The sequence below is a fragment of the Electrona antarctica genome (genome assembly GCF_951216825.1).
Source record: "Electrona antarctica genome assembly, chromosome: 5".
NCBI classification, from domain to species: domain Eukaryota; kingdom Metazoa; phylum Chordata; class Actinopteri; order Myctophiformes; family Myctophidae; genus Electrona; species Electrona antarctica.
This window is the reverse complement of record NC_136810.1, coordinates 37,404,315-37,425,138: the sequence shown is the minus strand read 5'-3', so window position 1 is coordinate 37,425,138 and position 20,824 is coordinate 37,404,315. Positions and strand designations below refer to the sequence as shown.

General features: G+C 42.0%; 1 protein-coding gene across 4 annotated transcripts; it reads right to left on the bottom strand.

Annotated features, from left to right (window-relative positions):
- Positions 1-444: 444 nt before the first annotated feature.
- On the bottom strand, positions 445-20,167 carry LOC306923757 (E3 ubiquitin-protein ligase arih1). 4 transcript variants are annotated; one of them, XM_079502041.1, is made up of 15 exons: positions 19,593-20,167; positions 13,137-13,204; positions 12,828-12,975; positions 11,229-11,321; positions 11,063-11,118; positions 9,502-9,568; positions 9,286-9,392; positions 8,782-8,824; positions 8,238-8,309; positions 7,393-7,523; positions 6,326-6,383; positions 5,631-5,891; positions 3,866-3,958; positions 3,516-3,628; positions 445-3,091 (listed from the first exon to the last, which is right to left on the bottom strand). In XM_079502041.1, the coding sequence occupies exons 1-15, from the start codon at positions 19,878-19,880 to the stop codon at positions 3,007-3,009; spliced, it is 1,683 nt and encodes a 560-aa protein (XP_079358167.1). In that variant the 5' UTR covers positions 19,881-20,167; the 3' UTR covers positions 445-3,006. The 4 variants fall into 4 exon arrangements, with proteins under 4 accessions (XP_079358167.1, XP_079358166.1, XP_079358169.1 ...); XM_079502040.1 differs by having other exon boundaries at positions 6,317-6,383; positions 19,593-20,165; XM_079502043.1 differs by lacking the exon at positions 3,866-3,958 and having other exon boundaries at positions 19,593-20,163.
- Positions 20,168-20,824: the final 657 nt, after the last annotated feature.

The window sequence follows — 20,824 nt, the reverse complement described above, 5'->3', positions numbered from 1 at the left end:
TGGTGAGATGGCTTCACTCATTGAAGGGTCTATAACTCCTGGCTGCAAGCCCTCATTTGCTCACTCAAAAACTGCACTTTATTCTGGATCAACAGTGTGCTAAACTTCACATCATGGGTATTAAAATAAAGAGCCAGTTGATTTGTAATGTGTATTACTAATAAAAACAATGTGATCAATTCTGTCCATTACCTCCAATAAAATCCCTATGTTCCAGAGTACCATTTCATGGTCTCTGTCCCCCTCATGTGGATCATCTCTTCAGTTGCAAATTCCATGCAGTGTGCTTGTGACTTTTTTCTGAGTTCTATCCAGATGGAAAGTGTTTTTCCAAGGATGGTGTTCAACATATTCTTAACACATAAGCTGTAAAGATGAGTCGCAGCCACAACAAAGATGTATATTGTATTGTGTGCATTATGAAACAATCACCCATGCCAGAAGGATGTTTGCAACATTTTGCACTTTAATATTTTCTCCAAAACAGACAACTAATTTCTTCCACATTTTTACACTATGTAAATAGGAAATAAAACACCTTCGATAGCATAAAGAAAAGATATATGTAGAAAAGTATTAAAAGTTTTTGGATGTTTCAATTAAATGAAAGTAGCTGCTTCTGTTACGTTCAATGTTATCTTGAAATGTTGATGAAAACTACTAGCAGACACGAAGAAAACATTGAGCCCTGTTGAGCGTGTTAGCCTAAGGACCACAGCAGTAGCTGGTGTGTTCTATAACTGCAAGACAGCTTAAAGAAAATAAATTGCCCTTCTGTCATTATCCAAACTGAATTGTCATTAGTTTGTGACTTGGGCTGATACACAAAATGAAGTTGGAAAAAAGTAACATTTTACAAACAACCACATCCTCTTATGAACAACCTGCAAGTAAAAATGAAAACACCTGCAAGTAAAATAGGTGCAAAAAGGTTAACATTTTTCCCAACAGAAAATAAAAGGAAAAAAAATCGTATTGACCATGAATTACCACATTTATTCATAAAGCTTCTATTCTGGAAGACAACCACATTTCTCTGTAAAGGATTGTAGAATACACTACATTTCAAATACAAAGCGCAGAAATGCATCATGGACATTTGGGTAATTCATGATCGAGACCAAGCCTACTCTAATGACTCACACAGTACTCCCAATAATTCTCATGACATTTATTCAAAGAAACAATACAGTTTTTTATTTTTGCTAGGTTAAAATAATAGTTTGTTGAACACATAAGAAGCAATTTGGGCAGGAATTCCCCAAAGATCTGAAACTTGGGGGGGGTGGGGGGGCAAAGGATGTGTTTGAAAAATGTCTGACACTTTGGTGTCATCTTCCCACTTGCACTAGTAGCTGTATATTCGTGTCTCCCCTGCAGTCAGTCTTGTGAAGACTGCTGCAGTGCCGAGACATATGCGAGCATTTACAAGCAGAGAGCTTGCTATCCAGAGCAACCAACAGAGAACAATGCAATACCTGGAGGGGCACTGACATTTCGTTGCCAAATTCTCAACACCATGTGCAGAAAAACATCTCAAAAAACGCAAAAGCATAACAGCAACAGCATTATAAAATGATCCTAGAACCCTCAGAAATTTGAACTATCACTCCTCCGCTGTCTACTAAGGCTCATGCGAGTCCATCTATGTCACTCGTGTTAAAGCAATGTTCAGGTTCACTGCAAGGTTAAGAGATCTCTTCTAAGAGCAGCACGGCCATCATGAGCCCCACGCCATCCATAATTCTCAGCTAGAGTGATGCAAGTGCCTGACCCTGTTAGACAGTTATCCAGTCCCAAATTACCAGCACCCAGAGCAGTGCTGCCTGCTGCCAGTACATTCCATTACCTTCATCGTATTCCTCAAGGTGCGAGCAGAGCTTTGAGAGGGCTACCTCAAGCCACATCGAGAGAGTGAGAGGAAAAAAAAGAAGAGTGAATGTCACTCAATTTGGCTCTTGTAAATAATTAGTAATGTTAAACATCTCTAAAATCAACTAAGGGAGGGTACAGCAAAAATGGGGATTAGCATAGAGGGAGACAGAGCAGGTACACTCCACCTAACCTGTACATTTTACACTTTTAACCCACCTCTTGGATTTCTAAACCCGCTGTGCACTTTCAGTCCTCAATGTCATTGCTTGGCAAGTACAATGAACCCGTTCTATCGTTCCCTGTTTAGAGTTAACCGGCAGGGTGTAACTTGTGCACCACTCTGGAGAGATTGGACGATGATGGAGGGGGTTGTGTTTTTACCATAATGCCAAAGACTTGACATAATACCACACTTGTATGTAGGTTGCGGTGGGTAGAGAGACTCAAACCGTACACAGCAAATATACACCTTCTCGAATATTGGTAAAGAATAAATATTTTTAAATTTAAAAATTATGCAAACACGTGCCACTCTTGCTCTTGAACTTCCATGCATATGGAGTATTTACAAATTGAAAAATACAGACTTACTTTTTGTTCTTTTTTCCTTCAACCCCCTCCCCCTGAAATGTCTTTGCCCCGTTTGCGATCAGCTTGATCAACATTCAGCAACCCAGACAAAGGATCTCACCACATATAGCAGACATGGCCAGGACAATTAAAGCTGTGTTGAAAACATGTTCACACAAAAAAAAAGAAAAAAAATCAAAACCTAAAAGATTCACAAGGAGAAAAATAAAAAAAAATAAAGAAAACTGAGGGGAAAAGGAGGTGTTACAATGCAAGCCAAGTGGATGTATTCTGGTTTAGATGGATCTTCTGCTTTCTCAGACTTCACTCTGTTGCTAACAATACTGTAGTACACTTACTCTTTTTTCATTATTCTATTTATATATAATTTACTTTGAAGATTTCATTAAACAAATCCAGGGAGGGAAAAAACAAAAGATGCAAAAAAGTGGTTGCCGGGGGAGAGGCGGCAGAGGCCCGTGCTGCCCTGTTAAATTGCATCAGCGCTCTAGGTTTTGTCGAGATACTCAAGAGTCCGTTGCATGGGGGGGGGACGTGTCCTCAATCCTCAATGTACTCCCACAGGTCCTTCTCATAGCCTTCGTGCACGTGCTGTAGCAGCACTCTTCGCCTGCTTTCGCAGTATCTACAGGCAAACGAAAGAGGGAAAGCCACAAAAGTAATAATATTAATAATACATCTGCTTTATAAAGCACTTTACATTTGAAAAAAATAAATATCAAAGGACAAAATGAAAGGACAGCTTGAGTTGGACAATACACCACAACCCATGCCTTTACTTGAAAACTTTGGTGTATAGTGTTGAAGCTCTTTCACACATCTTTTTTTTAAAACAAATATTCACCAAAACCAGAACCGAATTCCCACCACGGGATTCAGCCAATAGAAAATAAAATAAAATATATATTTTTAATTAAATCCACAAACAGTACACCAACATCTCCTTCAACTGAACTTGAGCCACTGGAACTGCTAAAAGTGGAAGTTAGATGCAAAGCAGCTGCACCACTAGTGATTGGACCATGTAGAGTGGTGCTTCCTTCACCCACCTGTACTTATCTTGTACTTTCTGCTTGATGTCCTGCAGAGAGTCCTGAGAGATGTCCCTCTCTAGGTAGCCAGATAGCACCTCGGTGGCATTTTCCAGATCTGCCTGGTTGTTCTGATGTCAAATGGAGACCAAAACAAACCATATTATTAGGCAACTAGACTGAAGACTAAAACCTTTCAAGGACATGCATCTAGGGTCACCAAATGTTTAATCAACCAGTGCAGGCACCTCAGAGTTCCTGCTGAGCTTTATACAATAGTCAAGGTGGGCCAACACAACAATGATTGTCAGCCGCCTTGAGAACAAAAATAAATGTATAAAATACTTTAATTTGGAAGAAACCCTCACCAGAGTTTCAAGGCTAGATAAAGTGAACGGGATGTCCCTCTCTAGGTAGCCAGATAGCATCTCGGTGGCATTTTCCAGATCTGCCTGGTTGTTCTGATGTCAAATGGAGACCAAAACAAACCATATTATTAGCCAACTAGACTGAAGACTAAAACCTTTCAAGGACATGCATCTAGGGTCACCAAATGTTTAATGAACCAGTGCAGGCACCTCAGAGATGGGGCAGCAGAGAGTACACTGGGTTCCCCCCGCAGGAGGGGGGAACCCAGTGTACTCTCTGCTGCCCCATCTGGCGGAGTCAGGTTACACTACGCCAGCAGCAGCACAAAAAAATTGTTCCATGTGACAGAGGGGTCAAAGCTGAAAGGAATTTGTGCTATATGGTAGAAATTTCTGCCCGAACCAGACACTAACCGACCTGGAAAACGTATGCTACAGGCAGAGCTTTGGGTTCCGTAAAAAAAACAACAAAAATGTCTTGTGTACCGCTGGCTGGCCTCTGGCAGGCTGATTTATACTCCATTGCAGGCTGGTTTTGCGCACCAAATAGCCATTCAATCTACAAGCCCACTGAAGTCTATAATGCATCACAATTTAAAACTTGAAGATCAGTTCTTAACAGGGCAATAAATCAGACAGTGGCAGATGATACGACAAGATGACTGCCATGTGCTTACATGTTTTATAAGATGATCGGAACATTCGCGATAGCACGTTTTTGAAACGTTGGGTTTTCATGTTGCACTGCTCTCGTTAAACACAGCTGGGTGAATAACTTAAACAACTTCACTACTGTAAATGGTAGTACGTTAATGTTCACTGCATACACGTAAGCTACAAGCAAGTTACAGGTCCATACAATGGTACAGGCTTATTTGGTTTCCAAAATCCTTAGTATTGTAGCCTCCTCCTCAGTCGTCATCACACCTCATATGTGCCCAAAATAACAGATCTGTAAGCTGTCGACAGGCCATGGCACGGTGCGTTGATAGATTTTATGCCTGTTCTTTTGGATAGGCAACGCACATTAGCTATGTATCTGAGGCAATGATTGATGTAAACTTGCAGTAGCCTACTTGATTATAGCCAAGTTGGCAGTTGTCATAATATTGTAGCTCTGTAGGACTTTTGCACAAAGTTGCAATTGCGATACTTGGACATAACTGCGGCACTTCAGATGTTTAATTTACTCAGCCCTGGAATCCATTAGAATGGTGGAAATGGAATGTTATCAGCCAACGCGCGAGTACATCAATCCTTCATTTCGGCGATTATAAGACAGCCCGTTCTCTCACACACTCACTCAATTGTTATACAACAATTGAACTTTGAAATCTAGTGGGGGGTTTTCCACTCGTCTTTTCCGGGTATTCAGGCCTAAAATTATGGTAATGTTTCGGGCTGGGCCGAGCCTTGGGCCGGCCCAATTTGGACCCAGTAAGGTTGGGCTTTAAATTTCAGGCCTGTTGAGAACTCTACCCCAGACCCCGACCAAATGACCGGTAAAATCAGATCATCAGAACTCCCACCACGGGACTCAGGCAATCAATTAATACCTTAAGTTTGCAACCACTATATTAATGGCAAGTATTTCCTACAGCTTTAAGTCCAAAAATCTGAACTAACCCATTAAAGACTTTGGCAAGTCCAATTGTTCACCTTGTGTAGAAGTATTCAGCTTCAGTTAATCCTATGCAAAAGTTGTGCCTTCTTATGACAGTCCGAGTCACAACACGTGACCTGACAAGATATAATTTCTCAGTACCTCAAATATAATGGACTGGTTGTTCTTCTTGAGGTAGAAGGCAAAGACGTAGGTGAACATGAGTGTTGACCGGCACTGGCACAGCACATCCACAGCCTTCTTCAGGAACTGCACCTCGATCCAGGACATGTTGTGCTGCTGCATCTCCTCCATTTTCTGCTTAACCTGAGCATAGAGCTTGTGCTCAAAGCGTAGGCTCTGCATGTGGTTCATGTAGCGGTTACAATAGAACAGGTACCTCTGCAATGCTGCCCTGGAGCGCTGCACATGACACCAAACACACCAAACTTGATTTAGTTACATTGCAGAAACAACGCTGCCCTCCACACTGTCTGTATGTACTGGCAGCAAACACAAATTATGGCAAATGAAATCAGTGTAGATGTTGAACAAGGCATCCCATGATGAATGAATTTGAGTTTCACCAAATGATTAGCAGGCATCAGTCAACCAGTGAAAAGGGGGGACGGGTTAGGCAAACCTTATGCAAAAGACATGTCTTGGCGACATGTCAGGCTCCAATGTAGCCTGACAGCCGCGACGCGGGTTCGAGTGTCGATCGCGACTGCCTTTGCTGCGTGGCACTCCCCCATTCCTCTCTCCCCGTTTCCTGTCTGACTTCATCATCAATAAAGGCATAAAAGGGCACAATATAAATATTTAAAAAATAAAAAGACATGTCTTACAGACGTTACCTCTTGTGCATCTCTGGCCGCCTTGGCATCATCTTCATTGTAACGATTGCAGTTATACCTACAAGACATCAGAATTCACATAATATACTATTAAAGTATCATAGTATTAAAGGAGCTAATCATACAACTACTCCATTTAAAGTGGGTGTCATTACTAGATAATAGTGATGCGCGGGCCGGCCCGTTGCCCGCAGGTCCCGCGGGTTGTCCCGCAGGGCGGACGGGTCAAGGTTTTCAAAAAAGGAGAAAAAAAGCATTCCGGTACTGTTCATCAATGTGTTGCTTATGAAAGGGCGCTTTAGACCCTGCCTTTTTGACCATTGGCGAAAAGTGCCCTCTCCGTTCTGAGGCTCTGAACCTGACCGTCATCAGCTCAATGAGCACATCTGCACCAAATCTTTCTTAATTGCGCACGGTGCTGTGCAGGCGTCTCTGTAGGGTTTTTCATATGGTGTCCTCCCCAGCTCTCTCTCTCTCAACGCAATTGAATGGACTGGACTTGCTGGGTGCCGGTCGTTAGGCTACATTTTGTTTTCGCGGGCCGGGCGGGCCATTTATTAATATATTGTTTTGCGGGGCAGGTGGTATGGGCTGGCTCCCGTGGCGGGACGGGCGGGTTATGAAAAAAAGCCGGCCCGCGCATCAATACTAGATATTTGCTGCAGAGAAGATTCAGATTTTTGTTGCAAAGTAGTTCTGCTCATTAGATTTAAAATATAGTACAAACACACTATACTAGGGTGAACAAATGACTTACGTGGTGTGCATGTGGGTAAAGCTATGATCCAGATAGATGATGAACGAGGGTATGCACGTTAACAAGACGCACTGCTTAAGTGAGGTGAATGGATGCACTGGCTTAGTGTTTGAGTGACGCTACCCTCTTATGCTCAGCTTTGTGTGTTTGTGTGTACCACATTTGTGATGATTTTATTGGCCAGCTCTGTGTGTTTGTGTACCACATAGTAATGATTTGATTGGCTGAGCACGGAATGTAATGTACGATGATAAGAGAGCCCCTCACTTCACACAAGTGTGATTTTTTTTTGTTTTAGACTTAGACTTACCAGGCAGAGCCATGGGGTTCCCATGGTCCCAAGCAGACCCAACAAAACTCAGCTTTGCAGTTCTGGTTCCGACAAACCATGTGATTGCAGCCACCATCTTTCTCGATGGTGACGTGGCATTTTGGACACTCCTGGTTGTGGGGCAAAGTGTGATTGAGTGAGTGAGTGAGTGAAAGTAATACATAAATGAAGCAATTCAAATTTTCTTTCCCCCAATATTATGTTAAATTAACATTTAGAAAATAGTTTTGTGCATCGATTCACTATCGGCCATGTCCACATTCAATGAATCCAAAAATCAATGTTTCCACCCCCACTACCTGTATGTGTAGTAGCATCTGCTTTGTCACAAGATGGGGCACTTTCCTAACATTCTGTGCAGTCACATTAGTACAGTATGTCCAAAATAAAACGTTCTATTGCATACACCACTCAAAGGTATGTTGAAAAATAGTATAATATATTTAGTATGTGATTTCGGACGCAACCAAGGTCTAATAAAGGCATGTGGATATCAGACGGCATGTGGCAAGTCTGTGACGACCACAGCCATCTCCATATTTGGGCTGTTCCAGCTCAATCTGATATCCTCTGACTTCTACTATAAAAATGGAAGCTGCGACATTCTCTACCTAATTTCAGCGTGCACAACAACAGATCGACACACAAGAAAGCCCACCTCCACCTACTGCAACGACTTATAGTTTGTAGCCTAGATCTTCTACAGTTCATTACTTATTAAGAACTTGCAATGATGTAGTTTATGAATGAATAGTTTGTGGACAATGTAAATAGCTTTATGACTAACAAATTGCTAACACAACCAACCTTGCAAATGGACATACCTTGGTATTTGCTGCAATCCAGTTTGAAGTTTCACTGTCATCGTCACATTTCTTGATCCATTTCCTCAGCCACTACAAAATAAATGAGAACAAAAAATGACTTTAGCCTTCCCTTCAATAGTGTGGCAACATTCAGGTATATCGCTTTCTCAGTTTTACACTGGGACTCAGAGGCATGCTTTGTTGCTGCCAGGACTGCCTCTGCAATAACAAGGCTAGTCTCATGAGAGTCCTCCAGCAAAATGTGTGGGAGCCTGGCAGTCTGCTGTCTTGCTCTATGTTAAGTAAAAGAAAAAAATGATAGTAGTCTTTTCACGACATGTTTTGCCATATAAAAAGGGGCATTCCACAGCTCATTGACCATGGATGTCATTTAATTACATTAAATTACCTGCCATTTGATTACAACCACCTGTATAATTTACAACCAAGGTCGTTAATATTAGCTTTAATAATGTCATGGATTCAACTGTCATGGATTCCTTGTTGAATTTACTCAATGTCTAATTTTCTGACAAATATTCTTGAAATCAATTGTGCATACCTTGCACTTGACAGGATCGTGCCAGTTTTCCCCACAGTTGAAGCTGCAAAAAAGAAAAAGAAAAGACACATTAAATTAATCTAACACTCATGTTCAATTTAGTAGTGTACAGCATTTTAACGCATCCCTGCTGGGAAAGAATTCTCTTGCATGAATGCACATCATTCATTACCTGTGTGCAAAAGAGGAACAGCTTTGATATGATCGTTTTGGAAAGAGATTAAAAGCAAGTAATAAACCATGGCCCAAACCTGCCACAGCTCCTCACAATAAAGAGGTTTACATTGTGCATGTTGATATGTCTCCAGGTAATCTGTGATAAGATTTCTCCATGTTCTAGTTGCAGGGATTAGGAGAGCTATGACCTGCCAACAGGAAACAAGGATGCATAGGGAGCGTACTGCAGCGCCAGGTGGGTACAAGCTGGTTTATGGCAAGGCCTTGGCATAGGAGGGGATGTCAAGCCTGGCTAGCATAACTAAATAAACCAGAGGGGTGTTTTACCAGAACTGACGGCCACACTTGCACCTCACAGGCTTGGCATCTGGATACTGGACTTTGACGACATGATGGCAGTCAGGTGCTGGACACCACTTTAACAGTCGATTACACTATGAAGAGGAAGCAGAAACACAACATGTGACATGGGTTAGGGTTAGGTGAGGGTCATAGTTATAAGCTCATATTCTTGATGCCATCAACATATTTCAATCAACATACCTCTACAAAACTATTTGTGATTAAATGCTGGTACTTCAACTTCACTTTTGAATCTGTTATGAGGCGCCTGGAGGAGAAACCAAAACAAAATGTTAGTCAATACGAAGCCCAAACCAATGAGTTCATGGAATGAAGGCTATGCCGTGTACTCATAGGCAGACGTGGAAGGTAACCCCTATAGTAGCTACAGGGGTCGCACAGTGTGCCTTCGATTGTGGGTTGTAGAAGGCTATGCAAATTCGGTGATACAGGTAGTACTGGTGTTGACGTGATTTATTAATTCTCACACAATGCCGACCCTTCTTCTTAGTTACACCATTAGTCAGACTCTCAAGCATAACTAAATGAACACACACACAGTCTCACTCACACACACACACACACACACACACACACACACACACACACACACACACACACACTAAACTGTAAAAACAAAAAAAAAAGAAAGAAAAAGGATTGCTCCAGAAAATAATTAGGATCACCAACCATAATGTAAGGAGCGCCAATAAGTAATCGATTTGTTAATCGAATTATTAATAAAAACCAGACCCCTCTGAACTGAGTGGTGCTGTACTGTACTCGTGCTGTACAATCCCTCTTCCCTGGCCTGTGTGTGTGTGTGTGTGTTAGGCTGCGCAACAGTGGCTAACGCTACTAGAGCTACTGGCAGCTCAGAGGGGAATGCACGTTTGATGGCAAGGAGCGCTTCTTTTGTTTCACTTGACGTACCGTTTTGGTCGCACCACAGAAATGATTTGCAGACTTATAGGTGCTCCCAATTATATTTTTAGGTCGCACAGATTCAATTCCACGCACATTGGCAACCAAAACGGTTGAAATTTCGAGCTCTGCACTGTATAGTGGCTGCAGGGGAAAAGGTTTAGTTTCCTGCCTGGACCAAACTATACACTGATATACAAATAAAGAGTAAATTGATGTAAGCCTAGCCAAAGACCATACATACCCAGTCTTTTATGTAAAGATTGATCTTACCATGATGCCACATTAATGTTTGGTCCAGTGGTGGCACCTGGTTTTGTGATTGGTTTATAATGTAGCATAACCTAACACCAGCACATTAACCTTACTAGCTACAGGAGACCAGGATGTAGGTTAAAGCAATTACAGCCTTAACGCTGGGTCAAGAGATTAGCTTGCAATGCATTCAATATGGGGCAAATTCCAATTAATACAGGCCCCACAACATGTGGTGTGAAAATACAAAAAACATAATAACTCTTTCATTTGTATAATTCTTGGATGAAATTAACTTACGTAAGATCACTTTAACCAACTTAAAGTATGATCAAAACCAGTTAACACAATTTTGCTTTTCTTTGGATTAAAAAGTCACAAGCTCAGCATGTCAGGACATGTGTTAAAGTGGGCTGTTCCAACAACAAATCAGGACTGACCCAGTTCAAGAGTAAACTGTCAAAAAATACGAATAATTCAGCATGTCCCTTTACCGTTTAGCTGCGCTTGTGTTTCTAAGATTCACGTATAATTGTCATCACTGATTAAAAAAGAAAAAAACAAGCCAAAACAAGGTACTCACATGACTGTGTTGTCATCAACCAATATGTCACAACTATGAGCAGGACAAGAAATGGTCTGAAACAGAAGCATACAAGGCCATAAATTAACTCACGTAATAACAACCGTATGTTTTCTGAGGCAAAGAAATAGGCAAATAGGCAAAAAAATTAAAAAAGTCTTAATACCTGACCCATTCCTTCTTCTATGATTTTGGTGGTCAGGTAATCTCCCCAGCACTGCATACAGAACTTGTGTCCACACTCCAGGCCTGTGAAGTACTGAGAAGAGCACAAATATTCTGAGCATTGAAGTGGTAAAAGTCAGAAAATAAAGGGCGCTAATCTGACGCCAAAACAAACTCATTGAATAGGGGTATGTAAAATACACGACAGATGCCAATTCTGTTCTCACAGTCTAATTATAACAATCCTAGCTTTTTCAGGATTTAAATGGAAGCATTGAGTGGATTCGTTGATATTTTCTTTTTACATTTATGCAGAGAAAAAAACAACCAGCAAATAATTCACAGAATCAACTAGGATTTGGTTATCGTCATCATATCGTAGACCATATCTGATCCACAGAGACAGCAAATTGCTAATCACCCAAATCTGTACCATTCGAAAACACAAGACCCATGCCATGACAGCAGGTTGACAACAAGCAATCTCACCAGGTAGTAGACAGTATACAAACATTTTACCACATGGCACCCATAATATTACTGGATTTTTTTTTAAATGGCAAAGGGAGTGGATACTCCATTCACAAGTTTGCCTGCATTTCATGTATAACTTCCATATATGTTTTTCTTAAATTGGTTGGTTGCATACAGACGTGTGGCTTCTCTACAGGAGCATATACTTCACAGTACGTTTCCATGAGTAAACATCCCATTCATTCATTTCCCCATAGAGAATTGTATTATCAGCAACAATGTTGTAACAATCTAATGGAGACTTTGCAGTAAATTATGGTATATAGCTGCAGTGTTTTCTTGGTTGCATCAATTTGGAAGTTAGATGGAAGTATAATCTGGCCTGGGTCCCTTACACCACGGCCAAGGTCGGGGAACCTGAGTTTAAAATGGTCAATCAACTTTGTTCTCTGTACATAGTCTTTACAAAAAGAGACGCAGCCATACACATAGATTCCTGGATCTATAGATAAATATGAACACCCCAAACTAGTGCCTGTCATATATTATTAAATGAGTTCACTGGTGACCACACACCAGAGCTGATAAGCGTAATTAAAAGATGTCCAACAAGCTGAAATGTGTAATGTGCAACCCAACAAAACGGGCAACAGTTGTATAACTATTTCTCCAGGTCAAGCTGTAAAGAACAGCAGAAAGTGTTTGTAATGCTCAAAGACATTACAAATGCAGGTCATACCCCAGGTTTTTTGCCTCCTTTGCGGCCAATCAATTTAAAACTATCCAAAAAAAACACTATTAATCATTACAAGCCAGCCACGACCTGGGCTCTCCATCATGTATCAATAACATGTACTCTAGTCTACAATCCAACCATCAGCAAACTGAATAGGTATGAAGCTGCAATTAAGTGAATTAACTAAGGCCCTAGAAACCTGCCCTAGATTTGATATATTTATGTATGACTGAGATTTTGTTCACTTGACTTGTAATGTGCTTCTACCAATACCTTTCTGGTGTGATTATATCTTTTTTCCATTTCTATTAGAACGAAAATTTCCCTTCAGAGTTTCACTTTGTAATAAGCTGCTGTCTAATATAGAACCAGTCATCTGATGGAACTCACAGTGTTGGGGTAGTTTAGATAGCAGATCTGACATGGCAAGTCCTGTGCAGATGATCTTGTGTTGATCGGAGGACGGGTCCGAGATTTCTTACTGGGGTTGATGACATGACACTCAGAGAAAAGCTTGTCCAGGTTTCCATCAAAGTACCTGTACAAATTGAGATGAAAAACATTAATACCAGTCAGAGTTACAATCAAGACTTGAGACTTACTGGGCAAATAAATATACATGTTTAAAATGTTGGATACTGTGTGTGTGTGTGTGTGTGTGTGTGTGTGTTATATAGAATTAATTGCAGAAGTACATGCCTTTCCATCAGCTTCTCTTTATCCCAGTTGAAGTGACTAAGAAGAATGCGTGTAATTGTCGCAGGGTTCTGGAAGAAAGGGAAATGGTTGTCCATACATCAGCCCGTTTCATCAGATAAATGAAACAAATAAATGAAAAAAACAAAACTTAAGGCTAAATTCTCACTTTGATCATTTTACTTTGTGTACAACATGAAAACACGGCAGAAAAATACAAAACTTAAGGCCTCTAGTTAGAGGGCGGAAACACTGATTGCAATTGATGCGTTTGTCACACAGTAGCGATGATTAACTAAAAGGATGCATCTAATATAACGATAACCCACCAGAAGAACACTGGCTTTTTGTAATGTAATAATTTTCACCGGGTTGGATCTCAAAACTCTTGGGAGTGACAGAGAGGAGGCTGTGCTCGTTTTGGTTGGCATGATAACTTATTCCATACACACTACAGCTAACCAACTGGGAATGATTCATCGACACACAAGGTCATTGGCTGCTCTGTGCGGGCACATGCTCACCTAGCAGCTTGCCTGGGCACACCTCACGAGCCTCGCTTTGTCGGCACACCTGCCTTAGTTGTTGTCAAGTGACTTCAAAAGTTATGCATTTGTTGTGAAACTAACATTATGCAGGACACTGAGTGAACCTAAATGAGCTTGCGCTTCAGAGCTTAACCGTCCTGCCGCCGGGCACGAGGAAAACGAGAATCTACTCTAACTGCTCCGCCAAACACAGCTTTCTCGTGTTCCAATTGTTTAATCGCTGTTTGATCGGTTTCGATGGCTAGCTGATCTTGCTACCGCTAACAATACTCTGAGACACAACACACACACTGTCGCGGCCATTTTGAAGATGCGCGCGCATCCACTTCCATTCTAAGCCATGCATTAAAAGCCCTGTATCTCAGAAACGACATTGAGGGGGCAGTTTCTGGGCCAGACAAGCGTTTTCAACGGCCTGTAGCAGGCGCTGTGATACTCGCGGTCGGCTTTATCCACCATCGACAGAGAACAACCGGTGAAGACACCACACACATCAGTTTGTCACAGGAACATGGAATTACGGATATTTGGCTCTTCAAAGTGTTACGCGCGATAAAACCCTGGCAGTACGCGATCCAGAGATGAATTAATGCTAGCGGTAAATGGGTTAAGCCGGTGGAAATTAAATGCATGCATTTCATCCAGTCGATGTGGTTTTTCAGTTTACCTTACACAATGGGATAAGAATTACTTGAATGAAATCATTGAGCTGTAGGTAAGTATAATTATGGGACTTCTTTTGGACTTTTGATTGATCTCATTTTCTACAGTCGGCAGCAGTGTGGGTTGTGGCCAATGGCAGTAATAATTATTAGCACCAAACATCGGAAATCAGCCGGGGGAAATGGCAAAAATAAACAGACATTGCCCCCAACATCCAAGATTGCTTTCAGAGTTGCGCAAGAATGGACAGCTGGCACTACTATGACACACACGAAACAGCTATTGTTCACACTACACTACTGTTACAATACCTAGTAGAGGCCAGGCCATCTTTCACACACAGCTGCAGTGAAGTTAGCTTCTGCATTGGACCAGTACCTCATTAAAAATGATCTTCCGTTACCAAAGAAAGGGATATCCTGGGCCGTCATAAACACCAGAAATAGATAACATAATGAATCCAGATTATGGCGTATGTATCACTGATGGTGATTTCAAACACACAAATGTCACTTCCAACAGGTTTGTTTGTATCATATTATTGGCAAAGAGCCTAGATGATACATAGTCGCCATGTTCTTTGTCCTTACCCAACTTTCATTCTCCAACTAGTGAGGAGGCTGTATTAGTCAAATCTATCAAAACTGACCCCAATATTACAACACAAGTTCACAGTAGGTTTACCAGAAGTAAAGCAAGCAGTTATGCACACTGTAGTAGGAGTCTGACACTGAAATAATGCTTGTGCCACCTAGAGGGCAGCGCTCTGTGGATTTGTGTTTATTTGCAACGTGTGAAATTTGTCCTCTGTCTTTTATCCGTGTGAATCTAGTTTGCGTCCGAGCATAGGCATGGTGACGCCCCGCCTGCCTCTGATTGGCCTACCGACACTGCCCGTCTTGACTGTACTCCGAGGTGGATATAGCTATGCTGGATAGTCTGATGCTAGGTTACTCTCCGTGGTGGGAAATAATTCAAGTACAGTATGATACAAGAGAACTGTCTGTAACTTTTATACGTTTTATTTTTGTACTCGCACGTAAGAGGCAAACTTTGCGACCAGATTTTGTAGCGGCTTGAATGAAGGATTGAATGATTCTGTCTTACTCATGTCTATTTTTTGGTTCTGTTGTTTTTATATTAATTACTGCTCACAGTTTCAAATACTCCCTTATGTCTCCCTATGAGTATTATATTGTATTGTACTTTAATTTCTGTACACATCATCCATCTCTCCCATATGCTTTATTTTATTTTTATTCTTTTTTGTTCCAGTCTAAAAATGGGAAAAAAAAAACCTGTGGACAAAGAAACACATTTGAAAAATGGTTGTATAATATGATTGTGGATGTCCCTAAATAAAGAATAAAAAACTATGCCGTTTGCTTTGATGGAATAATTGATTGAACACACGTGTATGTTGTACACGTGTGTACAGCGCATGTGTTGATTATCGTATCGTATTAATCTAATTATAGTAAACTAATACTATATTATACTAAAAAGGATAAAGGTGAAGGGAAAAGAGACCTTTTTACAGTACAATGTTTCACGTTTACTTACAAATAAATTACACAATCAACACAAACACTTTATTTAGAACACACCCAAATCAAATCATATTACGGCGTACATGTTCAATCAATTATTCCATCAAAGCAAACGGCATAAACAATATTAGCTTGCCTCTTCTACAAAAATAAAACGTACAAGTTAGTTACAAGGTTGCATTCTTGCATTCTGTCGAGTGTGCCAAGCAGTCATTCTCTATTATTAATTATTTCCCACCACGGAGTAACCTCGCATCTCGGAGGACAGTCAAGACAGGCAGTGTCGGTAGGCCAATCAGAGGCAGGCGGGGCGTTACCATGCCCAGACCATGTCTATGCTCGGACGCAAACTAGATTCACGCCTTTTATCCATCCTAGTGGCTGCTCACTGCACAGTGAGCAGACAATAGCGACTTTAAGCAACGACGGATACGGCAGTCGGCTACGTCAACCGGAAATGGATCAGTGCTCGATACATAAACCTGCTCTCCGTCGCAGCCCTTTCTACTACGGCAGAACCTACACTTACACATAGTGTCTACAACGCCATGTCATAACCATGTTTATTGAAATTATAGCTGTCATACATTTACACCGATTGCTCCTTCACCTCTCTTATGCTGCATTGTGTAATGTGTTGACATGCTCTGAATGAAGAAATAACACTAATAGTAATACCATATGTCATATTAACCAACCATGTTTATTAAAACGGTTTTAACACAGATTGCTCCAGCACCTTCCTCTTTCCACTGCTAGGCGGCGGCGGTGGCTCAGGGGTAGAGTGCCTGGATGGTAACCGTAAGGTTGCCAGTTCAAACCCAGGCTCCCCCAGAGTTACTGTCGAAGTGTCCTTGAGCAAGACACTGAACCCCTAATTGTTCCCGATGTGCTAGTTTGTACCTTGCATGGTTTCCGCTGCCATCGGTGTATGAGTGTGTGTGTGTGAATGGGTGAATGTAATGCACAATCCCTGTAAAGCGCCTTGGATAAAGGCGCTATATAAATGTATGCACCATTTACCATTTACTGCTGATCATATCCAGCGCATCTAAGAATTAAGCAATATCGGCACGTTAGCTGACGCGCAACGGGGTGTTTAATGTGTTTATGTTTGACACATGCTGCATGGACGCGTCACCATGGCAACCAATGTCGCCGTCGCCGGAGGCTGTTTGCTTAACGATTTTGACAGCTACGGCGTGGGCGTCATAGCCGCCGTACATCCGCGTAGCGGAGCCGTCCTGAAAACAGTCGTTGCTTAAAGTCCCTATTGTGAAGCGTAATATCTACGCAGTAATAATAGTCTGGTCATAGTCATACCAGGCTAGGAGGTCGGCATCTGGTCCTGTCACAAAGCTGCAAAGCAATATATTTGATTGACCACTTAAAATGGTGTCGCTTTTCCAGATTTGGTAAATTGCTGATGACCGATAAAATCTGCCCATTTAAATCGGTGGCTGATTGATCAGCTTACTAGTTCTAGACTTCTAGTAAACTGTTTACTCACCAAGTTTACCTTACAAGTTACTCTAGTTTACCTTACACCGGTAAGAAACTGTAATTGTGGGTGCATCGCAGATGCAGACTTAGTGGTCCAGGAGTATGCCACATATAGGCTCTGGCCTGACAGCCCGGCATGTGTTCGAGTCCCGTTCATAACAACATTTGCTGCATGTCTCTCCCCTTCTCTCTCTCTTTCCTGTCATTCTTCACTGCAACTATCAATAAAGGTATAAAAGGGAAAAAAGTGCATTTTTATTAACTGATATATTAGGCCACTGGTGCACATATTAGTTAAAAAAACATTAAGATGTTAGTGAAGATGTATCATTTATATATTTTACTTAAAACCGTTTTCCAACTTGTTTAAAAGATTTCATGACTCAAAAGTAACTAAAGCCACTTAGTTCAAAAACTTCAAATGTAAGCTACACAGTATTCAAGCCAATATCAACTGTACTGTCTTAATCTATGCAACTGGTGACATATCGTATGGAAAACAGTAAGCCATTTGTCTTTCATTGCCTGACAATATTTTGCATATTCAACCTAGTTCTAAAACATGCTCACAGGACAGAACAAAGATATAGGAGTACCTCTCCATTCAGCACTGATTGATACCATGTCATTTCCAAACAGCTGACAATTTACCAGTACAAATTCCTCCTAGTATTAGCCTTTATTTAAAATAATCCCATCTCAACGTCCTTTCAGAAATGTTAACTCATTTTTTGCCCATTGAACATAATGTACAAATGTCATTGTCAACTCATTTTTCCTACTGATTAATTTATTCGTGGCTGCAAAGATCCTGTCCATAAATATTATGGGATCTCAACAGTGAAGATTGATCTCCCTCTATTGCTGCATAACATACTTGACAACATACTTAACATAATTGACTGCTAACATTACCTCCAAGCCTCTTCACAGGCTGAGAAAACCCCTGATTGTGTAACTGCTAAAAGCACAGGCAGAATAATAAAATGTTTATACAACAGTAGGTTCATGTCTGTCCACCTCGCTTGCATCTTTTATTTAAACAAGTAAACTCAGCTGTGCATCTATTCTGTAACACTTATTCCATGATATTGCATAAAGAAACCTGAAAACGAAGCAGGCCTGAAATTGCTATTTTTAGAAGAAGCACCATGGCAATTGTATTTATCCTAATCTTCAAATGTGGATAGAATAATGTGGTACTGTTGTGATTCTTCGCCTCCTATGTCGCCTAACTGAAGTGCGACGATGACACAAACAATCAAGTTGATAGTTAGGGTATCGTTCAAATGTAACAACACTTGAGTTTCTTGTCAGGGCCTAAAATGGGGTCAGTTCAAGACGAGTTCACTGGGAGCCATGTACGGGTATTTGAAGTGAGTGCAGGGTGGGGTGTATACTGTAGACGATTCTACTTGAATGTTTAAATTGGTTAACAAGTCAAATGTCTCTGATGGGCCTCAAGTAAACAAACTTGTAAGCCACTTGTTAGCCAACATGCTAGCTGAACTTGCTAACTAGCTCAATGACCAAGCCTCACTCTCGCAGCATGAAACTAATCGTAAATTAATGTTACAATGAAAACACACCTGCTGAATGCATGACAAAACGCAATACTACGTGACAATATGGTTGACAAGTAGTCAACTGCGTTAACGTCACTTCACTCCGCTGTCCGTCTTTATCTTCTAGGTTAGCAAACTGGCTAATCCTGCAAGCTAGCAGCATTCACGTTCGCGTAGGAAACATCAGCTAGCTGCCAACTTATGTGGCTGCTGGCTGGGCTCTGGCTATTTCCTGAAACACAATCCTTCTGAGAGCTGTTCCACGTCTCAACTCTCAACTATCTCTAAAACCTAATAAAAAAAAACGTGTCCATCCATGGAAGACAGTGGAAGTACTAAATCACAATGCAAGAAACCCATCCCAAATATATCTGTGGGTTATATTTCATTGGCACTCCCATTTTAGAAACTGTAAACGAGCATGTAAGGTAATTTTGGTAGACAAATCCTGAAGTGTTCATTTGTAACTCCTTTTATAACTCCCGAGAGTGTACTGGACCGTCCTGGGTCTGTACGCTCTCGGAGTTATAGATGTATGTACAGGATATAAATTAGCTAACAGGCTAGGCTAACAGGCCTGTTGGTTGAGACCACGGTGTTTCCTGCAGCTCGCATACCACAAATGCCTACCTGGATGACCTCGTTGACCTCCCTAATACACTCCACCATATGCTGGAGGATCTGCTCGGCGGTCAGCACCTCGAAGCGGTAGTCCTCCTCCTCCTGGCCCTGGCCGTGGCCGCTGCCGCCCGTGTCACCGCACGAGTCGTCACGCTCCCCTCCGGCGACCACGGGGTCGACGAGCTCCACCTCGCCGAGCTCCAGGGTATCGTCCTCGGGTTCCTCCTCGGCGCTGTCTTCGCTGCATTCCTCCTCCTCGTCGTCGAATTCATAGTTATAACCCTCGTCCGAGTCCATTCCTAGTCCTACTACCAGAGGGTCGACGAGGAACCCGCGACCAGCGACGACGACGCCTCGACGGCCGTGGGAGCGTCGTGTGAGACGGGAGGGGGGGATTGGGGATTATTTGACAACACAATACGAGTGGGTATCAGTTTGATCCGCACCTATTTTTTCCTTCAACTGCAGCGAAAAATAACAACAAACCGTCGCCGCTGCTAAGCCAACAAAGAGACACGGCGTCACGGACCGACGTCACGACGACCCGGCGTCACATGGTAATATGTTGCGTTCACACAGGCAGACGCAAAGATGCAAATATGAATGGGAGTATAATTTGGAGCAGCTACATGCATCATTGCGTCTTTGCATCGTCATGTCGCTGGTTTCCATTGAGAATGAATGGTAAACTGCATCTTTTACATCTGCCCGTGTGAACGCACAAATTATATATTAGACTGGGCTGGGGTCGATTCACTTTGTAGGTTGTTGATCCGGTCGGTCCCCCCACTCACTACTGGCTTCTACGGCGAGCGGATGTGCGTGTGTGTGTGTGTGTGTGTGTGTGTGTGTGTGTGTGTGTGCGCGCGTGCGTGCGTGCACGCGCACAAATTACCGGATACGGAAAGCGGGCTAGACCGGATCACACTGGGAAATGATCACGCCTCGGAGTCGGAATGAAAACCAGGCTTTCCACGGGATGGGTACTGCGGGAAGCCTGGTGCGTGCCCCGAGTTACAGTTGAATAAAAAAATCACACCTGTGTGAACTGAGTGGTGCAACTCCGTGTGGGGGTCCCCGGAACTTCCAGACTTCAAGAACGCGCGGCGAGCTGCCGAAACGGTCGAGAAATCACAGCGTTCTGTGTGGGGGAATTAGCAAACAACACTCTCCCTCCCTCTCTCTCCCTCTCACCCTGCATTTCTTTATAGAGTTTTCCACACACACACACACACACACAC